Genomic DNA, 26,439 nt, shown 5'->3' on the forward strand with positions numbered 1-26,439 from the left:
ATATATATATATATATATATATATATATACTGCTCAAAAAAATAAAGGGAACACTAAAATAACACATCCTAGATCTGAATGAATGAAATAATCTTATTAAATACTTTTTTCTTTACATAGTTGAATGTGCTGACAACAAAAATCACACAAAAATTATCAATGGAAAATATTTAGCTAACATGACAGTAGCTAAAGCAAGAGGCTATAGCAGCACACAAGTGGTCTACAAATGCATGCTGGGCATGCACTGAGCTTGTGAAGTGAGCGCTACTTGAGCGAAATTGAAGTGGGCGACAAGTCAGACGCTCCAGCCTTTGGGAAACTTGCTCCGTGCTCCAGTCAAATTGGACATGCTTCGCTCCTCGCGCCACTCACATATCCACTCACATAGTCGATGTCAGCTAACAGCTCTCTCATGTCTTGTCCTTGAGCAGCCCAAACGGGGCCATTTCTATGGATACTCACACAGGCAGAGTAATGAATGTGAAGAATTGTGAACACCAAGAAACCAGCTACAAGGAGGCAGCCAAGGCAACAGTGCACTGTCCACCTCAGGATCGTACCCTGTGCTCTAAATAACTCAACTGGCTAGTTTGCCTGTCTGTAAAGATCTTGCTGCTCTGATTGGATAGAATGAAGCCATCTCCGTTCCCTCGCTTTATATTTCGCACAATCACATCTCATCGCATGTTTCGGTCTGATCATTTAGATTGCTGCTGCCTCCTGCAGCTAATATGATAAATCAATAGGCGAGGACGTTTGCAAGCCATCAATGTGCATAATATCTAACAAGCGAAGCAAGAGTAGGGGAAAAAAAGATGCGCATTCTGACTGAGTGACAGCAAACATGTCTGCCCGCTGCAAGTTTTGAGGATAGGACACACAAACACTTACAAAGACACACACCTCCGGGCACTGCTCCTAATCTGCAGCTTTTTATTTTTTACGATAACCCTGCTGGGATACAGGCATTTTGCCAACATCGACTTATGCATACTAAAACACTTCAGGTTTGTCCGATCACGAGTATCAACAGTCAATTTACGTATACGATTACGAGTATAGCCAGGTTGTTACATTTAATAACAACACAGTAGATGAATCTGATACGTAGGCTAAAGAGGGAAACTTTTTTGTTGCGTGTGAAAATGTATTTCAGTTTTTACGCGCAACAACTGTAGTTTAGACATTTTAATTTGAATGAGTTGTGTAGCCTATTCAGTACAGTCGGTCAGCGATTCAGTGATTTTCCTGCAACTTTCTGAAACGGCACAGGAATACCCATCTGTGTGTTCAGTGCGCACGTATGTCTATACTTTGTGTAGCGGTTAGTGATGATGCTAATGATAACCTACTTCTGGTATAGACGGAAAGACTTTCCCCAAAAAAATTAACGATGCACTATGCAGAAATCGCTCTGCCATTTTCTGGTTGCTAAAATCTGAATAGTTTGCCTAATTTCAGTTTATGTGACAAAACAAGCAAGCATTGTGTAGAGAATCATTGTACCATCTAAACCACTGTGAAATATATTTTCCATAACCAAATATATATTGTATTTTCAGCTGGTGTACAAAACCTAAAGTAAAAGGACGTAAAAACTAAATTTAAGAACGGGAAGCATAGAAATAGCACACATAGAACATATCTACCGTTTCTTAGACTTGCTTTCAATGAGAATGACAGTTCTGTAACTCACATTTCTATGTGATTGTTGTCACGTCGCCCAAAAAGTGACATATTGCAGCTTTAACTACAAAGTAGCCTATGCCTACCCAGAGGACATCATGAACATTCCACTGTCGTTCAAATACGTTGTGAAACAATTAAGTTGTTTCTTTATTTAAAACTTCAACAATGACTGTCTTCTGTGCTCTATTATTACAGTTTGCATATACTGTGGCATTATAGTGGGAGAGTGTATAAAAAAAAAAAAAAAGTGTGGTAGTCCAAGTGTAGTTATTTCTGATGAAATGTGTGATCTAACATTTCAAAGCCCCACAATCCAAAGTAATAAGGTTGATATAGTAGTATATCAAAGTAATCAGACCAATTATTTTCCTAAATGTAACTTAAGACTATATATAGATGCTTCTAGTTATTATAATCTAGTTTATTTGGGGCTCCCGAGTGGCGCAACGGTCTAAGGCACATCTCAGTGCTTGAGGCGTTACTACAGACACCCTGGTTCGATTCCAGGCTGTATCACAATTGGCCCAGCGTCGTCTGGGTTTGGCCTGTGTAGGCCGTCATTGTAAATAAGAATTTGTTCTTAACTGACTTGCCTAGTTAAATAAAGGTTAAATTTTTTAAAAAATACATTGTACTGCATCTTCGAATATGGACTTGAAACATCTTTGAGTCCATGAAAAGTGCTATATAAAATCTGTGTATTATTCTTTTTATTATGAAGTTGCTCATAATAAAAATGCTAATTGGAAAGAAAACATAAGCTGTATTTTTTAGACATTGTCTTCAGCGGTTTGAAAGAAAGCAGCCTAATATCATGGTCCTCTGTAGCTCAATTGGTAGAGCATGGCGCTTGTAACGCCAGGGTAGTGGGTTCGATTCCCGGGACCACCCATACGTAAAAATTTATGCACGCAAGACTAAGTCGCTTTGGATAAAAGCGTCTGCTAAATGGCATATTATATTATTATATCCCGGAAAAACTCCCTGACCCAGGGTGAAAACACTGGTGAAAGGACCCCTAGCTAACTCTAGAGGGGGCTTCCAGTTGGGATTATGTAATAATAAGATGCACAGGCGGTCTCCTCCGACATTGCTATAAATTAGCTTCCACTGCGCATATATATTTATATTTCGTACTACTTAAAAAGTTTACTTACCTCGTAGAGCCCTTCAAAGAAGCTGTTCTTGTCCTCTGCACTCCAGGACTCCCACTGTCTCCGGGGTCTCTTCTGATTGCCCACCGGCTCCTCCTTGTCTCCAAGCCCTTGGCCTCTAGGGGCCGCCTTGCCTGAGGGCCCCGTAGAGCCTGAAGTGGAGCCGGACTGACCAGCCGACACCTGGTGAGAGGGACCATTTTCTGACCCTGTGTGAGAGAGGGAGAGAAGGTGAGGAAAAGTATACTGAACAAAAATATAAACGCAACATCAAATCAACTTTTATTTGTTACATGCGCCGAATACAACAGGTGTAAACTTTACCATGAAATGCTTACTTACAAGCCCTTAACCAACAGTGCAGTTAAGAAAAAGAGTCGAGAAAATATTTACTAAATAAAGTCAAAAAATAAGAGCAACAATAAAATAACATGCAACAATTTCAAAGATTTGACTGAGTTACAGTTCATATAAAGGAAATCAGTCAATTGAAATAAATTAATTAGGCCCTAATCTATGGATTTCACATGACTGGGAATACAGATACAGTGGGGAGAACAAGTATTTGATACACTGCCGATTTTGCAGGTTTTCCTTCTTACAAAGCATGTAGAGGTCTGTAATTTTTATCATAGGTACACTTCAACCGTGAGAGACGGAATCTAAAACAAAAATCCAGAAAATCACATTGTATGATTTTTAAGTAATTAATTTGCATTTTATTGCATGACATAAGTATTTGATCACCTACCAACCAGTAAGAATTCCGGCTCTCACAGACCTGTTAGTTTTTCTGTAAGAAGCCCCCCTGTTCTCCACTCATTACCTGTATTAACTGCACCTGTTCTCCACTCATTACCTGTATAAAAGACACCTGTCCACACACTCAATCAAACAGACTCCAACCTCTCCACAATGGCCAAGCCCAGAGAGCTGTGTAAGGACATCAGGGATAAAATTGTAGACCTGCACAAGTCTGAGATGGGCTACAGGACAATAGGCAAGCAGCTTGGTGAGAAGGCAACAACTGTTGGCGCAATTATTAGAAAATGTAAGAAGTTCAAGATGACGGTCAATCACCCTCGGTCTGGGGCTCCATGCAAGATCTCACCTCGTGGGGCATCAATGATCATGAGGAAGGTGAGGGATCAGCCCAGAACTACACGGCAGGACCTGGTCAATGACCTGAAGAGAGCTGGGACCACAGTCTCAAAGAAAACCATTAGTAACACACTACGCCGTCATGGATTAAAATCCTGCAGCGCACGCAAGGTCCCCCTGCTCAAGCCAGCGCATGTCCAGGCCCGTCTCAAGTTTGCCAATGACCATCTGGATGATCCAGAGGAGGAATGGGAGAAGGTCATGTGGTCTGATGAGACAAAAATTGAGCTTTTTGGTCTAAACTCCACTTGCCGTGTTTGGAGGAAGAAGAAGGATGAGTACAACCGCAAGAACACCATCCCAACTGTGAAGCACGGAGGTGGAAACTTTTCTGCAAAGGGGACAGGACGACTGCACCGTATTGAGGGGAGGATGGATGGGGCCATGTATCGCGAGATCTTGGCCAACAACCTCCTTCCCTCAGAAAGAGCATTGAAGATGGGTCGTGGCTGGGTCTTCCAGCATGACAACGACCCGAAACACACAGCCAGGGCAACTAAGGAGTGGCTCCGTAAGAAGCATCTCAAGGTCCTGGAGTGGCCTAGCCAGTCTCCAGACCCGAACCCAATAGAAAATCTTTGGAGGGAGCTGAAAGTCCGTATTGCACAGTAACAGCCCCGAAATCTGAAGGATCTGGAGAAGGTCTGTATGGAGGAGTGGGCCAAAATCACTGCTGCAGTGTGTGCAAACCTGGTCAAGACCTACAGGAAACGTATGATCTCTGTAATTGCAAACAAAGGTTTCTGTACCAAATATTAAGTTCTGCTTTTCTGATGTATCAAATACTTATGTCATGCAATAAAATGCAAATTAATTACTTAAAAATCATACAATGTGATTTTCTGGATTTTTGTTTTAGATTCTGTCTCTCACAGTTGAAGTGTACCTATGATAAAAATTACAGACCGCTACATGCTTTGTAAGTAGGAAAACCTGCAAAATCGGCAGTTTATCAAATACTTGTTCTCCCCACTGTATGAGTCTGTTGGTCACAAAACCTTTTTTTAAAGGTAAGGGGGTGGATCAGAAAACCAGTCAGTATCTGGTGTGGCCTCATGCAGCACGACATCTCCTTCGCAGAGTTTATCAGGCTCTTGATAGTGGCCTGTGAAATGTTGTCCCACTCCTTTTCAATGGCTGAGCAAAGTTGCTGGATATTGGCGGGAACTGGAACACGCTGTTGTACACATCGATCCCGATCATGCCAAACATGCTTAATGGGTGACATGTCTGGTGAGTATGTAGGCCATGGAAGAACTGGGACATTTTCAGCTTCCAGAAATTGTGTACAGATCCTTGCGTCATGGGGCCTTGCATTCTCATGCTGAAACATTAGGTGATGGCAGCAGATGAATGGCACGACAATGGTCCTCAGGATCTCGTCACGATATCTCTGTGCATTCAAATTGCCATCGACAAAATGGAATTATGTGTTCGTTGTCCGTAGCTTATGCCTGCCCATATCATAACCCCACCGCCACCATGGGGCACTCTGATCACAACGTTGACATCAGCAAACTGCTCGCCCACATGACACCATACACGCCGTCTGCCATCTGCCTGTTGAAACAAGGATTTATCCGTGAAGAGCACACTTCTCCAGCGTGCCAGTAGCCATCGAAGGTGAGCATTTGCCCACGTAAGTCAGTTACGACGCCGAACTTCAGTCAGGTCAAGACCCTGGTGAGGACGACAGGCACGCAAGATAAGCTTCCCTGAGATAGTTTGTGACAGTTTGTGCAGAAAATCTTCTGTTGTGCAAACCCAGTCTCATCAGCTGTCCGGGTGGCCTTTTATTTTCCCCAGCACAAGGTGCACCTGTGTAATGATCATGCTGTTTAATCAGCTTCTTGATATGCCACACCTGTAGGGTGGATGGATTATCTTGGCAAAGTAGAAATGCTCAGTAACAGGGATGTAAACAACTTTGTGCATAACATTTTTGAGAAATAAGCTTTGTGCGTATGGAACATTTCTGGGATTTTATTTCAGCTCATGAAACATGGGACCAACACTTTACATGTTGCGTTTACATTTTTGTTCAGTGTATATGAGAGTGTTGTGAGAGACAGTGAGTGAGTGATTGAGTGTACATGCGAGAGTGAGTTGTGTGTGAGAGAGAGAATAAGTGAGAGTGTGAGAAAGTAGGAGAGTGAGCAAGAGAGAAAAGCAAGTGTCACACAACTTAAATATCATACCAAAAGCTCACGTTGAGAAGAGGGCAGAAGAAGCAGAAGGCGGGGGGTTTACTTTGCACTATCCTTAAGTAACTTGTCTCTACGCCTATAGTAACAAATAGCTTTTCAAAAACAACTGCTTATAATGCCACTTTCAGAACAAACAGTCTGAGGCACATGCAACATCACCGTCCTCCAAAACACAACACACACTACAGAGACCCTCCCCTCCTGTGGCTGAAGAGCTGGCAAAGTGAGGCAGCAGGAAAGGAAGTCGGTTCCATTTGCCAGGCCTGCAACGAGGACCGGAGCGAAGTTCCAAAAACAACACGCGAGGCTGGCATGGAGCAACACTGGCCGCCACCTCACAAAGTGCAGGTCAGGAGGGACAGACACACAACCCAATCCTCAACAACAGAGTGAGCACTGCTTCTAAAAATATTATGTTGAGTCATAATTATTTTATGTCAAGTATTATTCCAATATTGCAAAATGTGCATTTAATAAAATATTAATACCGATATAGTAAACGTAATAATGGTACAATAATCTAATATCTAAAAAGAAACATGCATGATGCATTGTAGTAAATCATACACTACTTGAACGGGTCCTTTGACAAATAAATACATATTTTCCAGGGTGTTTTTTTTTATAAATAACACTCACTGAATTAAAATGCTGACAACTCATAAAGAGTTGTCCTATATCGGTCTCCCTCTCATAAGCAATAATATGGGACGGCCTCGCAACTTGAATGCAGTTAATGGTGGTTTCCAGTCTCCTGCCTAGAAACAATTTAAGTGTCCGTTTTGTATAGATTGGACCAGCATAGACGCAATATCCTGCATTCAAAACACTGACCATATTCAACCATCATCAATGGATTGGCAAAAGTAGCTAGGTCCATTACCAGCGAGGAGTAGCGGGATGGGGTACTCCTATAACACAGATAAACAGGTAACCCCAGGCACAAACACTTTCACCGCATACCTTTCGATTTCGCCCCGCCGTGACCATTGATAGTTGGGGAGATGGAATCGTTCCGGATTCGTTTGCTCGGGGGTCGAACGCTGGATCTCAGAAAATGATGCTGGTCGTGACTCGGTGGGGTGGGTGCTGTCGATGACAGGGGCTGTTGGCTCGAGCAAGGTCCAGACGGGATCGATACGGATGTGGGAATCACTGGTGCTGAACTGGAGCAGCCCGTAGTTGATGGATTAAGAATTTCCACTCCGTCTCTCTTTGTACTACACTCCTCGCTCCCCTGATCTCTGCTCTCCTCCTCGTCACAACCTTCAAGCTTTCTGGCCGAATTATTCGGTCCATCGACACCGATGCCGTCTCTCAGCCCAACTGTCATCCTGGCAAAACACAATCAATACAAATGTTTCACAATTAAAAGACATCACAACGCAAATCAACTTAAAAAAGACGACGTTCTCTTTCTCTAAACATGGCCGCCGCTGTTTGTTTCAAATCCCCTCTCACCGTCCTGTCGAAACACGAAAATACTATCTATATATGTTTTCATTTACATTTTGAAAGCCAAAATATTACTATACCTTGCTCGTGTGTTTTTGTTAGTCACCTTAAACTTCTAACAGTTTACATTGTTTTATTTTTATCCGAAATTCAAATACGAGCGCCCCTGAGTTTAGCGCCCTCTGAAACGACAACGTAAAACCTTTCGATACATTCGACCTCTATTTAAAGTGCTTCTTTATCAGACAAGGTTACCCATTTTCATGCTCTTCGACAGCAGATGATGTCTTCTTTCTTTTCACCATCGACCCGACGGTTTTGGTAAGCAACAGTATATAAAATTGGGCATATTCAAAGCATGAACAGGGTCTAGCCGCGACTGTCTTCACCTCGCTCCAGCTTCGACTGAATTGAACTCTGCGCAGCTCAACTGTTCACTATCTGAGTACCACAATATTACTCTCAATAATTTATTGCCTTAAACAAGGTGAATATTATCTGTATAGGCTGATATTTTTGACCAAACACTTAACTATATAACATGCTTTAAACGCTCAAAATAATCTGAATAATAAACTAGCTGGTTTTAGTTTTTACTACAGCCGCAAGAGGACAGAACGCTCGAAGTCTCGACTTTGCTTATCACTACGTCATCGTCGCCAGAATTGTTGTTTTCATCATTAAGATGTTTGACGACGTGATGTTAACAAAGCATCAACAAGTTGCTTCTGATATTAACTCTCAGCTTCAGAAAGCAACAACGGATACCTTATACATCATATTAAAATATAATTGATGGAGAAACTAACCACAAGCACTCGAATCAATAAAAACAATATAATATTGAGTGTTCAACTACAAGAATATCTAATCCATATACACATTGATCAGACACTACATTTAACTTCTCTATAATTTGCAAGTAACAGATTACTTCTAACATAATGACACGCACTGATACAGGTGTTTCATTCTTTTTTTGCTTCACCCAACATTACTGTAGCTACAACTTTAAACAACTGGCACGTTTCACACACAATAATAAGCATCCTTAATTCATTCCCATGCAGGGAAACAAGTCACAAACAACAATGTCGTATTACTGTGTCACATGTATGTGTTCTCTAATCATGATTGTCCAACCTAATGACAGCAATCTCTTTTCAAACTCAAACAAATTTTTAAAAAATTATATATTTTCCTGCAGAAGTATAGCAGTATCTAATTAATTGATTAGATTTAATTGATTAATTGATTAATTGATTGCTTTATTCTGTGGTTGCTATCCTCACCTGATAGATCAGTAGACAGAATCAGCTGTTATCTTTCCTCTTGTAACCCGTGTCATTTCTATAGGTACATCTTAGGAGGAGCGGGTTACACAACCCAAAAAGCAGCTGCATGGGTGCTAGCTACTAACGTTAGCTAACTTTGCTTTGGACATGTTTGCTAGCGATGTGCGGACAAATCCCAGTCAACTAACGTTACTTGCTAACAAACAAATAGTCTCAAGCACAAATTCACACGACATTTTGCACATCATTGTATTCAGTTGTAGTGAGATATAGAGTTTAAGCAATTCATAAATTACCTTGTCTTGACTTTAGTGTTCACGTCTGGACGAGAAAACGCTGTGCCCTCTCGTGCACAAGCACGCCCACTCCAACTCAAAAACAAATCTCGTGATTGGTCAGTTGAGGGAAAGCCATATGATTGACATCGAAGAGCTCCAATTGTTGATGAGAAAGAGAATGCAAATGAACCATTGGATAGCTCGATCTACATACGTCATTGAGTGCGCAGGGAGTTATTTTACATTGGCCGCCAAAACCTGTCACGTCATCTGGCGAAACCGAGGAGGGAGGAGAGCCCTTCTCAAATCGAACAGTAATCTGCGCGACTCGGTAATTTTGACAACAAGGCAGCATGGTGCATCATCGAAACATGAAATTAAAAAATGCATAAAATAAATGTTTGACATTTCTAGCTAGTTCTCATTGGGAAGGCAGATTAAACGTTTTTATCAAAAGCAATCACTTTTGCATGGGAAAACACAGAATCCGTGGTTGCCATGGAGCTGTGAGGTCGCCTATGCAGAAAACTCTAAATATTGTACATATTTTAATAGTTTTAGGTGTTTTTTGACAGAATCTTTTTTAATCAACTTTTTTATTTTGTTAGCTAATTAAGTTTTGATTGTATATATATATATATATATATATATATATATATATATATATATATATATATATATATATATATATATATGTATATTGATCCACAGCAGTGCAAGACTGTCAAGTCAGTTATTTTACCTAAACTGAACTGAGAAGCTAGCTGTTTAGCTAGCTAGCTACTGTAGCTAACTGTGTTTTTATTTGAAACGAGATGGCAGAGGCCTGGAGACTGTTGAATATGGCAGAGGTTCACTAAAGTTTCCCCCCTGGGTCTGACCATTGTTTCCCCCCTACTCAACCCTTCATCTGGGCCTCAGTCAGATGAGATGTGGACCCAGTGGGGGAGAAAGGTGCGCATGGAGAGTGGATTGGACACAGGATATGACCCGCCTCTGCTCTGTGGATGACCGTGAAAGATATTCCACACAGAAATGTCCATGGGCTAACTGAAATGTTTTGTTGTTTTAAGAGCTATTTGAGATTCTTGCTGTAATTAAAAGCGCTATACAAATTATTACACGTGCTTAATTACGTAACTTTTGTTTTAAGCAAACTTCGCAGTCGCAGGACAGAGCCCGGACCTGCTGGCTCAAGCCCGGGAGGCAGCCTGGTTCCAAATCGAATGCAATTAACGTTTAGCCAGTGCATAACACGCCTACACGGGCGCCCGGGTGATATTAATCGAATCCCTTAATCTGCAAAGTGTGGTATAGAAATGGGGCATATAAATATAATCTAGTCTAGATAGATAGATTTCTATGGTATGTTCCCCGCCTAGAACCAACATCACACGCGCCACCAATTTACTATCAATTCAATTCAAGGGAATTTATTGGCATGGGAAACATATGTTTACGTTGCCAAAGCAAGTGAAATAGAAAATAAACAAAAGTGAAATAAACAAAAAAATGAACAGTAAACATTACACTCACAAAAGTTCCCACTAGTTTAACTTATTTCACTACCATTAAATACTGCTACATACCTGGAACCGTTTTAATGTTTGTTCGTTTTCCGGTTATGGAAATTCCGCTCAAAGCCCGGCCCATTCCAGGCGAGTAAACCGCGTGCACCCAATATGACAGACAGGCGGAAAGCCAAATGACAATAGAATTAGGGCGTTCTCCTTAGTAATTTAACCAATGAAATTAGTCACACCTTTCGACTGATAACACTTTTGACCATTGAGGCTCTTCCCATTGCTGGCTCATCCTATCGAGTGGGCGGGGGCTTTTCCCGGTTTCGGAAAGGGAATACGCAACCAACAAAAGTTTTTTAAAAATTGAGCTAGCTACGACATCAATCTCCCCCCACACGAAGACAGCCATCAGAATGACTTCGACGAACATGTTTTCAGGACTCGATAATGGCGCAAAGCCAAGTTCAAGGTAACACGAGATTGCATCCACAGGTTTTATTTGCAGCAGGCAAAATTCAAGCAACTAGCTAGCTATGTTCATGAACGCTACTGTATGTTAATTGGCCGCGAGCCCGCAAGCAATTTAGCTTGCTAGCTAGATGACACTTTGATGATAGTAACGCTAGTTACCCAGCTCGTTACCAAAACTTAGCACAACGATTAAACCTCTCGTCTTTGTTACCCTATCCAATTCTGTATCAATCATATAAGACAAGTTAGTGATAAAATATTTATACAGTTTTGTCAGTAGTAAACTTTTAGTTTAGTAACCGCTAGTTAGCTTCTATGGGCCTTTGGCCCGATGCAGCAGGGCGTTTTTTTTTTTGTTGCGCTGAGGAAATGGAAGCTCGTGTAATATTAATTTTTTTACAGAGTAGCCAGCGAGATGACGCTCATTGTTCTCTTGTTGCTTGCATTTTCAAAACGGACACAGTCACCCACACCCCGTTTACAACAACCTATTTCTAAAAAGTAAGGGTAATTGGGAATATTTCACAGTATTTTTTTACTCGGTCAACTATAGTTTTCTAACCACCCTGCGAACATTCCAAGAACAGCCAGCTAACTGGCTAAAAATGTGTTCTGTATTGAGTTAAGTAATCAGCTACACAGCTAAATGTGACTTTTAAACAGTTAACTTAGCTCAGCAGGCCTATGTAGCCTGCAGTCATACTATGGTACATTTACATTTTAGTCATTTAGCAGACGCTCTTATCCAGAGCGATTTACAGTTAGTGAGTGCATACATTATTTTTAAATTTTTCATACTGGCCCCCCGTGGGAATCAAACTCACAACCCTGGCGTTGCAAACGCCATGCTCTACCAACTGATGGTACAATTAGCAGATAACTATATTATTTGGTCTTTACTAGCCACAGCTAATGTGGCCACAACTAACATTACCATTTGTGGCCTGTCTTCAAGAAGTTGTTGTGCATGCAGCATATTCGATTCCTAGATTTTTGCACGTTTTCATTATGGAACATTCTCTATTAATCATATTATCCCAGGCACTGCCTTCCTTTGTGTATGATGAATGCTGACAGAGTCTGGCCTACAGGCTATATACTCTACATCAGTGGTTCCCAACCAGAGGTACAAGGAAGCCCTAGTGTATTTGGCCTATCAACAGGGGGTACTTGAGAAGACTCATGAGACCATAGGTCTACTGGTAAAATGCACATGAGGGGGAACTTCAGGGGTATTTCTGGCAGAGCGAAATTCATTTGGTGGTACAGTAACCAAAAAAGGTTGGGAACCACTGCTCTACATTAACCAACATGATTTGGATGTTTTCTTTTCAGAGTCCTGCGTCCCCCCGGAGGTGGCTCCAGCGACCTGTTTGGTGGCTACGAGGAAGAAGCAGCTGCATCGAGACGGCCCCACAAGATGGCCTCCAACCTTTTCGCCCCGCCAGAGCCCCAGTGTGTCATCAGGCGAACCAACCCCCCAGGTGAGAGAGAGAAGCCCCCTTACTGGGCATACAAATTCCCTTTTCACACTACTGGGCTGAATTGATCCAAGCTGCTTTGCACTTGCCTGGTTATGCATCCAAACAATGGGTGGCAGTCTGTGTTCTTTTAGTCCTTAATACAAAATAAAGGTTACGCTGGAACCATGAAAGGATGCTGGTAACATCCTTGAAAAAATAAAAATGTATGCACTCACTTAACTGTAAGTCGCTCTGGATAAGAGTGTCTGCTAAATGACTAAAGTGTACCATGATAGAAAGGACTATGTGAAAGGAACATATCAGAGCCAGGAGAGTACAGTTCAGGTCAGCACAATAGTGTGGAAAGGGAAGATGCTTCCTAGGTCTTCCTACCAGGTGAGAGTGCCCCTGACTGGGCAAACAGACAAGCAACGACTGCCCTCCCTGGTTCTGGAGCTGTCAGAGCCTTTTCGGGTCTATGTGGTGTGAAAACTGCCACTACGGTGCTATGTTAGCTTTTTTTAAAGTTCAGAAAAGGAGCCATTGATGAGTGTGAACTTACTCACCATGTCTTCCCCAAATCCTGTTTGGATTGCATTGACATGCTGCAGTGCTTGTGTGTGTGTATTGAAAATGTGATGTGACACACGCCTGGCTTCTATTCTAGCCTAGTAACAATCAGTAGTAGGCCATTGTCGTTCCATGCAGTGAAATAACTGAGTGCTTAAGAGCCTATTCATTATTGAGTCCAGTGTAGGATTACACACTGGCCAGGGTTTCGGTTAGCTGCTAAATGCCAGCATTTGGCAAAAAATAAATACGTGAAAACTGATAAATAAAATGTTTGCTGGCCCAATTGTCTGAGAGAAAGAAAAAAAAAATCCATTGCAAAACAATGTAGATTATCCCAGTTTCCAGTGTTCCCACCGAGAGGGGATTCTTTCTCCAAAACAGAGTATAGATGCCCTCAAGATCACGCCTACTTGAGGACAAAGTAACGAGGCTGATGCACATCGCAAGCTGCTCCAAGGAGTTGGACAGTTTTGATTTCCCAACAGCAGCGGCTAACTTTGAGCATGCCAAGGTCCGTCGCAAACGCAAGTAAATTAGAAGGAAATTGTTTGTCAGGCCCGGTCCTAGCAGTTCTGCTGCCACCCTAGGCAAGATCAACATATACCGCCCCTGTGTCGTATAGTATAAAGATTTGGAATGGATTGATAGACTAGAGTAGAGTAATGATGTGTATAATGCGCAATTGGTGCATTTTCAATTTAGCTTATTCAGTAGCTCTTGACAACTATTCACATCGGAGAGTTACAATGTTGCAATCACTAGGCAGCCAACTGCCTATAGTGGGAAACAGTTATCAATAAGCCACGTACAGTGCATTTGGAATGTATTCAGGCCCCTTATTCTAAAATGGATTATTGTTTTTTCCCTCGTCAATCTACACACAATACCCCATAATGACAAAGCAAATACAGATTTTTTGAAATGTTACCAAGTCTTTTAGAAATAAAATAGAAATATTATATTTACATAAGTATTCAGCACCTTTGGCAGCGATTACAGCCATGAGACTTCTTGGGTATGACGCTACAAGCTTGGTACACCTGTATTGGGGAGTTTCTCCCATTCTTCTCTGCAGATCCTCTCAAGCGCTGTCAGGTTGGATGGGGAGCGTCGCTGCACAGCTCTTTTCAGGTATCTCCAGAGATGTTCGATCGGGTTCAAGTCCAGGCTCTGGCTGGGCCACTCAAGGAAATTCAGAGACTTGTCCCGAAGTCACTCCTCCGTTGTCTTGGCTGTATGCTTAGGGTTGTTGTTCTGTTGGAAGGTGAACCTTCGCCCCAGTCTGAGGTCCTGGGTGCTCTGGAGCAAATTTTCATCAAGGATCTCTCTGTACTTTGCTCTGTTTGTCTTGGCCTTGATCCTGACTAGTCTCCCAGTCCCTGCTGCTGAAAAACATCCCCACAGCATGATGCTGACACCACCATGCTTCACCGTAGGGATGGTGCCAGGTTTCCTCCAGACGTGAAGCTTGGCATTCAGGCCAAAGAGTTCAATCTTGGTTTCATCAGAAAGAGAGTCTTGTTTATCATGGTCAGAGTCCTTTAAGTGCCTTTTGGCAAACTCCAAGCGGGCTGTCATGTGCCTTTTACTGAGGAGTGTAAGCCACTCTACCATAAAGGCCTGATTGGTGGAGTGCTGCGAAGATGGTTGTCCTTCTGTAAGGTTTTCCTATCTCCACAGAGGAACTCTGGAGCTCTGTCAGAATGACCATCGGGTTCTTGGTCACCTCCCTGAGCTCAATTTCTAGTCTCCTAGCTAAGGGTCTGAATACTTATATAAATAAGCTATTTCAGTTTTATTTTGAATACATTTGCAAAAATATCTAAACCTGTTTTTGCTTTGTCATTATGGGGTATTGTGTGTAGATTGAGGGGGGAAAAAATATTTTAATCCATTTAACAAAATGTGGAGAAGGGGTCTTAATACTTTCCGAAGTCACTGTATATCACACATGACACAAGTCATGACCCAAGTCATGACCCCACGATAGTTCAAATTACAATTAACATAACATTTATTAACATAATCCAGTAGAATTGTAAAGAGTGCGATTATCATTTGAAACAATTTTCGGACCTCGTTTCACAGGAGCATTGTAAAATAAGCTTTCTCTCAATGAACCAGCCTTAACGAATTTTGTTCATTTATAAATCGAATTTGATTGTCCAACATCGGTTTTATAATTTATTCATTTTGTGGCTGCCTAGAGTGGCCTCTTTCCACTGCTCTGGTGCTGAATCGCAGCGGGAATGGGGAGTGGGGCGGGCTGGCCCTGGTTTGTAGACAGCCATGTTTTGTTATTTATTAGGCATAATTAAAAAATGTTCATGCGTAAGGTAAATTAGAGGCCCAAATTGTTTTATAAAAATGTTCAAACAAATAGCCTATAGGACAGGCCATTTGCTAATTACACTGAACAAAAATATAAACGCAACATGTAAAGTGTTGGTCCCATGTTTCTTGAGCTGAAATAAAAGCTTATTTGTCAAAAAATTTGACCGACCGGCTCGATTGGATCTAATGTAGCCAATTTGAAATAGTATTTTTTACATTGGATGAAAGTAAAGACTTAGAGCTAGAAAATGGTATATCATACACTACAGTTGAGGAACAATGGGAAAGTAATTCTGCTTTGAAAGTTGATAAAGTTGTAACCTCACTTTTGAGAAAATGGCCTTCGAATGTTTTGGTACCAACTGGAGAGCTCATCTTTGTCTACACCCATTCAGCATCGTTACACCCTCTTGAGCATTAGCCCCACCCATCTCCTTAAGGGTTGATCTGAGCGTTCTGTCCTAACAGCAGTGAAGCACCCAAGCTAACAATGGCTGGCTAGCTACTTCCAGACACAAATGAGAGAACAGCTCACTGACCATTTTACTCGCCCTAGCAGAGCTGGTTAAGCTGTTTTTATGTTATCCAGAGTGTTGGTGAATGCAACTGTGCGGCTGGCAACAATTTACGCTTTTTTGCCAACGTTTACTGACACCGGCCATATTCAACGGGTGTTGAGCGTTCGTAAATTCGTCAGTTATTCTGCGCTCTGGCACACTCAGACGAGAGTGCTCTCAAATCGGAGTAGATAGCCAGAGCGAATTTACCAGCTACGTCTATCAACATTTGTCGCAGTTACATTCTATTGAAATGGTTACTTGCATAGTGGAGTCTTTTGTTTCGACATATAGCTTGCTAGCTAAACAATGAACCATAATCCCAACTCATGACGTTACTACCCTGCATGAATCTGCAGATATCTAACCAACCAGGTTCAATGTTAGCTAGCTAGCTAACATTAGGCTATAACTAGCATTGCAAATGGCTATGTGATATGAATAATATTACTGTACAGATCATACATGTAAAGTTAGCTAGCGAGCCAGTCAGCTAACGTTAGCTAGCTAGCTAACAGTACACTTTAACTTGAAATGAAAACGACTTTCTGTCAATTAGAAACATGTGATATCTGAATGTAGCTAGCTAGACTATCTTACCCGTATACATCATGTATGGATGCTTCTCCCTGTCACGGATGCCATGGTTGCCCTTAGTTTGATTGAAGATGTCATCCGGAGACAGGTGTTTCTGCATCTCCTTAGCTATCATACTCTTAATTCCACTGATTTCAAAACTCGGTCCTCCAGAAAGTGGAGAGCAACACTTATGCAGTTCTACTACGCGATTATATATCTTTTTTTTTTAAAGCCGTGTTAGACAGGATTACCTACACATACTGACCAGCTGAAATAGACAGGAACGTTCTACATGGCAGACCAATCCCAACTCATCGCTCGGCATGTCCAGCCCACTCATCTCAGCCAATCTTGGCTAGTGGGAAGGTTGCGGTCTTTCTGTGGCTAAACCAACAAGGCTCATAATTTATCAATTTTATTCGTATTTACAGATGGCATACAAGTTTGTTATTAAGGCATATGAAAGTTCACATGTTCCAAAAGGAATTTCTGCCAAAAAATGCATTTTGATTCAAAAATGGTTTGTTCAAATGGCTCTCCTGTGAAGGAGTGACCCGCAACATAGGCTTAGTTTCCTGAAACGAGTCACATGTGGTGCACAAATTTGTTTACATCCCTGTTAGTGAGCGTTTTATCTTTGCCAAGATAATCCACACAGGTGACAGGTGTGTCATATCAATAAGTTGATTAAACAGTGTGATCATTACACAGGTGCACCCTGTGCTGGGGACAATAAAGGGCCACTCTAAAATGTGCATTTTTGTCACCCAACACAATGCCACAGATGTCTCAAGTTTTGAGGGAGCGTGCAATTGGCATGCTGACCGCAGGAATGTCCACCAGAGCTGTATCCAGAGAATTGAATGTCAATTTCTCTTCCATAAGCCGCCTCCGACTTCGTTTAGAGAATTTGGCAGTACGTCCAACCGGCCTCTCAACCGCAGATCACGTGTAACCACGCCAGCCCAGGACCTCCACATCCGGCTTCTTCACCTCCAGGATCGTCTGACACCAGCCACCCAGACAGCTGATGAAACTGTGGGTTTGCACAAACTGTCAGAAACCGTCTCAGGGAAGCTCATCTGTGTGCTCGTCATCATGTAAAGTTAGCTAGCGTCCTCACCAGGGTCTTGACCTGACTGCAGTTTGGCGTCGTAAACGACTTCAGTGGGCAAATGCTAACCTTCGATGGCCACTGGCACGATGGAGAAGTGTGCTCTTCACGGAATAATCCCGGTTTCAACTGTACCGTGCAGACGGCATGTATGGCGTCGTGTCCGTGAGCGGTTTGCTGATGTCAACATTGTGAACCGAGTGCCCCATGGTGGCGGTGCAGTTATGATATGGGCAGGCATAAGCTACAGACATCGAACACAATTGCATTTTATCGATGGCAATTTCAATGCACAGAGATACCGTGACGCGATCCTGAGGCCCATTGTCGTGCCGTTCATCCGCTGACATCACTTCATGTTTCAACATGATAATGCAAGGCCCCATGACGCAAGGATCTATACACAATTCCTGGAAGCTGAAAATATCCCAGTTCTTCCAAGGCCTACATACTCACCAGACATGTCACCCCACCATACATGGGACAACATTCCACAGGCCACAATCAACAGCCTGATCAACTCTATGCGAAGGAGATGTCATGCTGCATGAGGCAAATAGTGGTCACACCAGATACTGACTGGTTTTCTTATCCATGCCCCTACCTTTTTTTTTTAGGTATCTCTGACCAACCGATACATATCTATATTTCCAGTCATGTGAAATCCATAGATTATGGCCTAATGAATTCATTTAAATTGCCTGATTTCCTTATGAACTGTAACTCAGTCAAAGCTTTAAAATTGTTGCATGTTGCATTTATATTTTTGTTCAATGTATATTATACAAATATTATATTTAGAAGTTACTGTGTAGGCGACTTGTTTTTCTAGGCTAAATGTTTTCTTTTTTCAACTGATATTAATTTATGATTTATACAAGAGATGAAGACGCAACGGGCAATGTTTTACTTTTTAGTAAATGTGTCATGTTTGGTATAAGAAGTTTATTTTATTTTATTAACTTTACAGGCTAATTTCTATTCTGTTAAGATTAATTACAATAATTTAAATGTGATTTTGAGTACTGTGGGTGGACGCCCTAATGTGGTACACACTCAATGCATATGGATTTCAGGTACATTTTATTAGATTTTCATTAGTTAAACAAAGTTTGGGCCACATGTAATATATTGACATCACATGACTGGATCAATATGTCTGTATTGAGGCCAAGGATCAGATGGTAAAATTCAAATATTATATGAGTTTCTATTGTATCTCTGCACATCAGAGCTGGTTGGCTACCAGCTTTCAGCCCTTCTATCTCTGTGGTAGAATGTTCTAGAAAGAATTATGAAGGCACTCGCCCAGATATTCAAAAGGTTATCTTTGCTGTGAAATGTATTGCCTCATGTCAGTCCAGGCTGTGCAGAAACCTCTTCACCACAACCATAGCTGTAGCTTAGTGAGGGTAGGACTGAGCTTTGTGTGTGGAGGTTTGTAGCCTGGTTCAATTTGGTTGGAGGGGATCAGTCATGTTGCCAGTAATGGGTCAGATAAGAGGTTTGAGTAGTGAACATTCAATAGAAGTGTTAATCACAAAAAAAGTGGTTTGAGTGTAGAGATTTGACTTGTTTTTCTTTTCCTCAATATCTTGAATAATGTTCACCTTTTTAATACCTTGTGTAAATTATTTTGTTCGTTCTTTCTGTATTCTGTTGTAAAGCGTTGTCAGTGCCATTTCACCAGGTCAAATTCCTGGCGCCTGTAAAATATAATTGACTTGCTGTCCTTCCTCGATGCAGGGGGTAAAAGCAGTGGGATATTTGGTTCTCCAGAGGCCCCAGCCGAGCAACAGAGACCCGTACCCCCAGGCGGCAACACCAACAACATCTTCGGGGGGCTTGAGAGCGCCCCTCCCTTGGTCAAATCCCATTCCAACAAGCCAAAGGTAATCCAGACCACCCCTGTCCCCCAGTCTATCCCATTCCAAATGACTAATGGTTATGAATAGCTGATTTGCATGATGTGTAGGGTATATTGACATGTTATCCCTATTATTCCCAGGACAACATTTCTGTGGGTGAAAGTGCCATGCCCATTCCCGAGCCCCCAGGTGAGTTTAACACTGATAATGGCTAACACTTTAGAGCCCACTGTCTACCAGGCAGTTACTTGAAATGACTTGTTGACCGAGCTAATAATGACCTAATAATTCCATAGTAATTAATTACACCGGTTACTTTAAGTTGCATTGACACCAAGTCTTATGTACCATTTGGTATGAGGTAAATCTCGCTCTGTTTCTCCTTCTCTCTCATCTCTGTTTCTCTCTTTTATCCCTCTTTTTCTCTCTCTCCCTTTCGCTCTCAGCTCCTCAGCCAAAGGAGAGCCCGGCCAAGGAGGTGGAGGAGGAGAATGTTGCCTCCCCTCCCCCCACACCCACCAAAGCAGTGGTGGAGCCTGCGCCTGCTCCCTCGGCCAAGAAGCCAGAGCCAGAGGCCTCCCTTAGTGAGCTCTCACTGAAGGACCACGAGCCCCACCTTGGCCCCCGCCCCCGCTCCCACAACAAGGTCCTTAACCCCCCAGGAGGGAAGTCTAGCGTGGTCTTCTACTGATCCAGCTCCTCCATCCCATCGTCTCTATTCATGTCTACATCCCAAATGGCACCCTATTCCCTATATAAGTAACGCTTGTCCGAGCCAGAACGGCGCATAGGGCAGGAGCCTTTCTCTTGTTTCTGTAGCGTGAGGCTGCTTGATGCACAAGTACACCCCCATGACAGGACGCTAGTTTATGGGCCCTGGTCAAAATTAGTGGACTGTATAGGGAACGGTGTCATTTGGGACACAACCCATGCCCACCATTTTTCTCTGTTCTGTTCATTTTCCCTATTCACTCTGGAAGAAAATAATCTCAACAATAATTTTTACATTCTAAATTCCTGTCCAATCATTCAAAATGGTTAAATTCCCGATTCATTGCAAGGGTTCTATTTCTTGCTGTAAATGTTAATTTTTTTTATTACATGGGTTTTAATGTTATTGTGTTGATTACAAAGGCAGAGTGAGTTCATTTAGTCAGTTATACCAAAAACAATCACTGGCATCAAAGGTCCTGATGGAAATTCTAAATTGTCAGCATTGAGACCTCTGTTGCCTATGCACACTGTTGTCATGGTAAGCCCTGAAGTGATCACAATCACGATTTACTGTCAGTTTGTTGACAATAACACATCCCAAATCATGCTCATTCTATCCTCCATTTCATCCCACTCCTTTACGTTCTCTCCACTGATAATCAAACCCATCTTAAGTTTCTGTCTGCAACCAGAAACAGAAACTTTTGTTCAGGGAGAAAATGCAAAGCAAAGAGCTACGGGCAGTACCCATGATGCATTCCCCACCCCCAAAGTTCTTCTTTGGAAGAAATTCCATTATGATTTTTATATATTGCCCATGCAAATGGCTGAATGTATTGTATGTTGTGGTTGTTCCCTGCTCTGTTACCATTGCTTGCTGTTATCAGAGGATGGTATCCACTCGGGGAGGCCTTGTATGTTTTAAATTAAAACGGCTGCTGCTCTGGAATAGTACATGACCGGGAAAAATACGGGTGTGGACTTGGGAGACCCTAAGGAACCCTTAGCCACCCACACACCGCACCACGTTCCAGGCTGCCTACGTAGCAGTCGCGCACCAAATCTTACGCCTGGATAAGTGTTTTAACATGTCAGTAACCAGTATGACTAGTTTCTCATCAATAACGTATAAACCTTTTAATTAAGACTTTGGTGGAAGTCTAGTGAGTTCAGTGTATATTTGAAGGGTCTTTGCTTCTGGAATAGCCAGGAGAATATTTTTTTTTGTCAGTAGCTAGGTTACCCTCCAATTGTCAACAGAATTTCATGCGAATATTCAATCTGCATAAAAACAATATTTGCATTTTCCCACCAGAGATGTTTCCATCAAATTGACTTGTTGTGGATAAAAGGCTGTGTGTGATATAGTGCACATAAACATTTATTTTGCAATTTCAATTCCCATGTACTGAATAAAAAATACAAGTTAAATGGGACCTACTTTACTCGCATATAAAGGTTGGCTGGAAACCTGGTTAGTAACTGCATCAACCGACTGTAGATGGCGCGGTATTCAATCATTTGTTGATTTGTGCAGTGTGGCCAGTTAGGAGGCAGTCTGGAACACATGCCCCTGTTCAAGGTCTCCTGGTGCCATCTTAACCCCTGAGTGTTGGAGTGCCTGGCAGGCAAAGTTCACAGCAGAGGAAAAGCAAAAAGAACCTGTGTATTGCAATAAAACTTATTTTCAGACTGATGTCTTGTCTATTTTGCTGTTTGTTGTCAGGGCTTAAGTATTGGCCGTGTCAATGTATTGATTGGGAGTTCCAGTGTTGGATAGTAATGGGTTTGTGAATCGTCACAATTTTCAATTTTGCTGCTGTATGCTCATTTCCCCCTTTGGGGAAGTCAATATAGTTGAGTATTCTGAACACAAACTAGGCCTTTATCCCTGTAATATAATCACATGTATTTTTGCCCCACACTTAGAATGATGCCATTGTGTGGCTCTCATGGCCTTGACTTCTGTTGGAGTAAGACTGTTCCTCTGACACGACACAAATGTCTCATGGAGCTATGCCGGCCGCCCTCACTTGAATAGAGGCAGTCTAATACATCTGCCTGGCCTTAGGAATTTGGGCTGCTTTCGAGATCAATTGAGATAGTTTACAACGTGTTTGACATTATGGCATGACAAGGAGTTGCATGATGGCACAAACAGGCTGGTATCCTGGCTAGCCACAAGGAGGATATAGTTCCAACTTCGACCACCAGAGGGTGCTGCTTTCCTTAACTACACTGCTTAATAAAACCAGGACAGAACGAATGGGGCTGCACCAGCGGAGGCTCCTCAGAGGAGGACCATCCTCAGTGAATTTAATAAAAATAAAAATAGTGAAACATTGTTATCCTTTTAAAATAAAACTATACTAAATATATTCACATGTCACCAAATAATGGATTAAAACACTTATGCAATGGTCTACAATAGCTTCAGCAGCACTCTAGGGTAGCGCCATGGTGTAGCTGGAAGACCGCTATCTTCTGTCCTCTGGGTACATTGACTTCAATACAAAACCTAGGAGGTTCTTGGTTCTCACCCCCTTCCATAGACTTACACAGTAATTATGACAACTTCCAGAGGACGTCCTCCAACCCATCAGAGCTCTTGCAGCAGGAACTGACATGTTGTGGACCTAATCAAAATATCAGAATGAATCTAGTACTAAAAGCATAATCTACAGTTAGCTAACACTGCAGTGCATAAAATGTGGTGAGTAGTTGACTCAAAGAGAGTTAGACAATAGTTGAACAGTGTAATTTCTTCCAAAATTAAGGAGAAGAGAGAGAGAGAGAGAGCGAGCTAGCTAAATATATATATATTATTTTTTTTACTTTCACTTAGCAAGTTGAATGCACCTAGCTAGTTTAGCCTACTCAAACACCTGGCTCAAACAGAGAGGGATGCTATGTTAGCTAGCTGGCTATGGCTATCCAACACTGGAACTCCCAAGTCAAGGTAAGCTTTTGGTTTTATACATTTATTGCCACCGGGGTCCGCCGATGTAACTGCTAAACTGCTTGTACACTGTACTGCATGATTGTAGCGGCTTTACTAACACGTTAGTTCTAGTAGCTATGTTGACTATGAGGTGACAACGATGTAGGCTGTGTGTAGCAGTTAGCAGTCATGATATGAAGGTTTGGCTTGGAAATATTTTTTTGCCTGGTCACAGACAGCTGATGTGTTGTGCACTGAAGTCCACAAGCGAAGGGAAGTGGTGAGAGGAGGAGAGTGCGTAGATAGTTGCGAGAAGGAATTAGATATATATACAAGGAGCTGTTTTTATATGGCTGCTATGAAAGTGAACTGTTTGCATGTGATCAGGGGTGTATTCATTCCGCCGATTCTGTTGAAAAACATTTCTTAAATGGACGCAAACAGAACGAAACAGGAATAAACATACTTGAATTTGTCCAATAGAAACTTGTTTGCAACTGTTGGAATAATGATTACACCCTAGTATGAAAAATGTATGCACTCACTAACTGTAAGTCGCTCTGGATAAGAGTGTCTGCTAAATAACTAAAATGTAAATGTAGATCAGCTAGATACAGGCAAAAGTGTTCAAGGCGGTATTGAATGTGTCACTGTCTTGTCACCTTGATTACTCAAAATTCTCTCGACCTGTGCACCTACGTTGTAAACTTTAATTCATAGGCTAGATTGTAGCAACCTCATGATGGGTACAGGGAAAATTTGAGTATCATGTTGTAGTCTAAACCTATCGATGTTACATTGAGCTGGGGAATGGAATATGAATGACAGTCATCCAATATGCTGTAATAGAAATAAGGCCATGCTCATAAAAAAAAAATCCTCCCTCATCTTAAATGGCACCGACCGCCACTGGGCTGCACCTTGACATTTTCATAAATGATAATAATCATCAATCACTTAAATGTATTTATAAAGCCATTTTTACATCAGCAAACAGTGCTTTTACAGTAACCTTGTGTAGACCTCAAAAAGCAATGATAAGCGGAAGCACAATGGCCAGGAAAAGGGGGAGAAACCTACACCGTAAACCCCAATGTGCTGTCATTGCTCAACATTTTTATTCACCTGCAACCTGCATTCATAATGACCCCAGGGTTAGGAACAGTGTGAGGAGACTACCTAAGCCATTTACACTGGAACAACCATTTCAGTTACAGGTGCATAAAATATAACAATGATCGGATTAGTTTAGAATTTTTTTTGTTATTTTGTCTTCTGTAGCATAACATTAATCAATCACTGACTTTTACTCAACTAGTATTTTAACTGGGTGACTTTTATGTGAGCAATTTTGTATTAAAGCTGCAATATGTAACTTTTTGGGTGACCAGACCAAATTCACATAGAAATGTGTGTTATAGATCTGTCATTCTCATTCAAAGCAAGTCTCAGAAGCGGTAGATCTGTTCTGTGTGCTATTTCTATGCTTCCCGTTAAGTTTTGTGTTTGCGTCTTTTACTTTCGGTTTTGTACACCAGCTGAAAATACAATATTTTTGGTTATGGAAAATATATTTCACAGCGGTTTAGATGTTACAATGATTCTGTACACTATGTTTGCTTGTTTTGTCTCACAGACTAAAATAAGGCGAACTATTAGAATTTTCGCAACCAGAAAAATGGAGGTGTGATTTCTGCATAGTACTGAAATTGCTCACTGGCTCATCGGTCTATCTATTGACTAGGGTACCAGTGAGCATTTCTTGTAGTGGACATCTGTTTGGAGCTGTTAAAGTAATTCATAATAATTATAATTTTTTTCATGGGTCATAAAGGGGGAACAAATACATTCAATATAATTAATTAGTTGAATTAAAACGTATGTTTAAACCCTTTCTCATGCTTGGAGATTTATTTCCTTACATTTATGATACTGCTGTTTGTCGTTATATCATATACTAAGCATTTAACAATTGAATTACACATTGAATTTGATCCTGTAAAATTCCTGGATATTGCTGTCTGACTTTTGTATGGAGATCTCAGGAGTGCACTGTCACCTCATAACATTTCGTATCTCCCTATGTTCTGGTGTGAACAGTTTTCATGAGCACACATATCCAACATAATGTATGGAATGTAAAATCGCATGTGTCTAACAGAAAGACTAACTTTAACAAGCTGAATCACAAAAATCGATACTGTAATTAACGGGGTTCTTCAATAATTATGCATAATAGTTGTTTGATGCGGATTTGATGTCTAGCTGTTTAGTTACATGGGGAAATTGGTTCAGGAAATGATTTTTTGAATGACAGTCAAGTGAAAGAGTGGGTGTGATACTGCACGTGATTGAACAACAGCCAAAGTACGGGAATTAATGTTGACCTGGACAAAACATTTTGGTGTCTATGTTACTGTGGTCAAGATAATTAGCCTATGTCATTGACTACATTATGTCAAGATTCCTGAGGGAAGATTACAGTCCATGTAAGTTTTGATCCTTTATTTTCCAAGTTAAAATGGAGCAATCGGGAACGTGGAAACAGCTTGTTTATTCGTTTTTTAATAGAAATAGAAAAAACAGAATGGCTTGTTTTTCATTTTTGCATATAAAACCAAAAAACGGCTTGATATTTCGATTTTCACATATGGGTGGGGTTAAATGTGGAATGTCTGTCATTGTGTGGTGTCGAGACAACGATGCTGATATGCTGTGTAGACAAGAAATCCGCTTGACACTGTACTTGATTATAAAGGTTTATTATATCAAAGGTTCCAGCGTCAATTTACAGATTTCTGCAGAAATCCGGAGAACAACTAACCCAATCTAAAAATGATTATTCTCTCCATCCTTTGTTGAAACATGGCATTTATCCTATGTAACATAAGGTTTTTTGATAGACCAATCCCTGGCTTCCACATATCCAAGTCTCCTCTGTTTCAGGGGGCCCCTAGAGTAATGCTTTCCAGATGTTTCAGCAAGGCAAAGTAAAGTTCATTTAACCAACAATATGAAAACCTCAGCCAAAGCTATAAATTGTTCAGATACTACATACAG

At 41.4% G+C, this 26,439-nt stretch overlaps 2 protein-coding genes across 4 annotated transcripts in view; one reads left to right on the top strand and one right to left on the bottom strand.

Moving 5' to 3' along the window:
* The window catches only part of LOC121569791 (protein cramped-like), a 35,359-nt gene extending 24,396 nt beyond the window's left edge, over window positions 1–10,963 (bottom strand). The window contains exons 1-3 of one of the 3 annotated variants that reach the window (XM_041880982.1): window positions 10,832–10,963; window positions 7,178–7,548; window positions 2,850–3,055 (exon numbers count right to left, since the gene is read on the bottom strand). In XM_041880982.1, coding sequence (XP_041736916.1) covers window positions 2,850–3,055; window positions 7,178–7,547 — 576 coding nt within the window. In that variant the 5' untranslated portion in view covers window position 7,548; window positions 10,832–10,963. Of the gene's footprint in view, window positions 1–2,849; window positions 3,056–7,177; window positions 7,549–7,749; window positions 7,905–7,924; window positions 8,291–10,831 lie in introns of those variants that run through there. The other 2 variants (XM_041880979.1, XM_041880981.2) reach the window with 2 other exon arrangements.
* A 118-nt stretch (window positions 10,964–11,081) lies between these two features.
* On the top strand, window positions 11,082–21,776 carry LOC121569792 (jupiter microtubule associated homolog 2-like). Its single transcript, XM_045221421.1, has 5 exons — window positions 11,082–11,234; window positions 12,572–12,720; window positions 19,603–19,748; window positions 19,865–19,913; window positions 20,171–21,776. Exons 1-5 carry the CDS (start codon window positions 11,179–11,181, stop codon window positions 20,413–20,415), a joined length of 645 nt encoding a protein of 214 aa, XP_045077356.1. The 5' UTR covers window positions 11,082–11,178; the 3' UTR covers window positions 20,416–21,776.
* The last annotated feature ends 4,663 nt before the right edge of the window (window positions 21,777–26,439 follow it).

The sequence above is a fragment of the Coregonus clupeaformis genome, chromosome 7 (assembly GCF_020615455.1).
Source record: "Coregonus clupeaformis isolate EN_2021a chromosome 7, ASM2061545v1, whole genome shotgun sequence".
Classification (NCBI taxonomy): domain Eukaryota; kingdom Metazoa; phylum Chordata; class Actinopteri; order Salmoniformes; family Salmonidae; genus Coregonus; species Coregonus clupeaformis.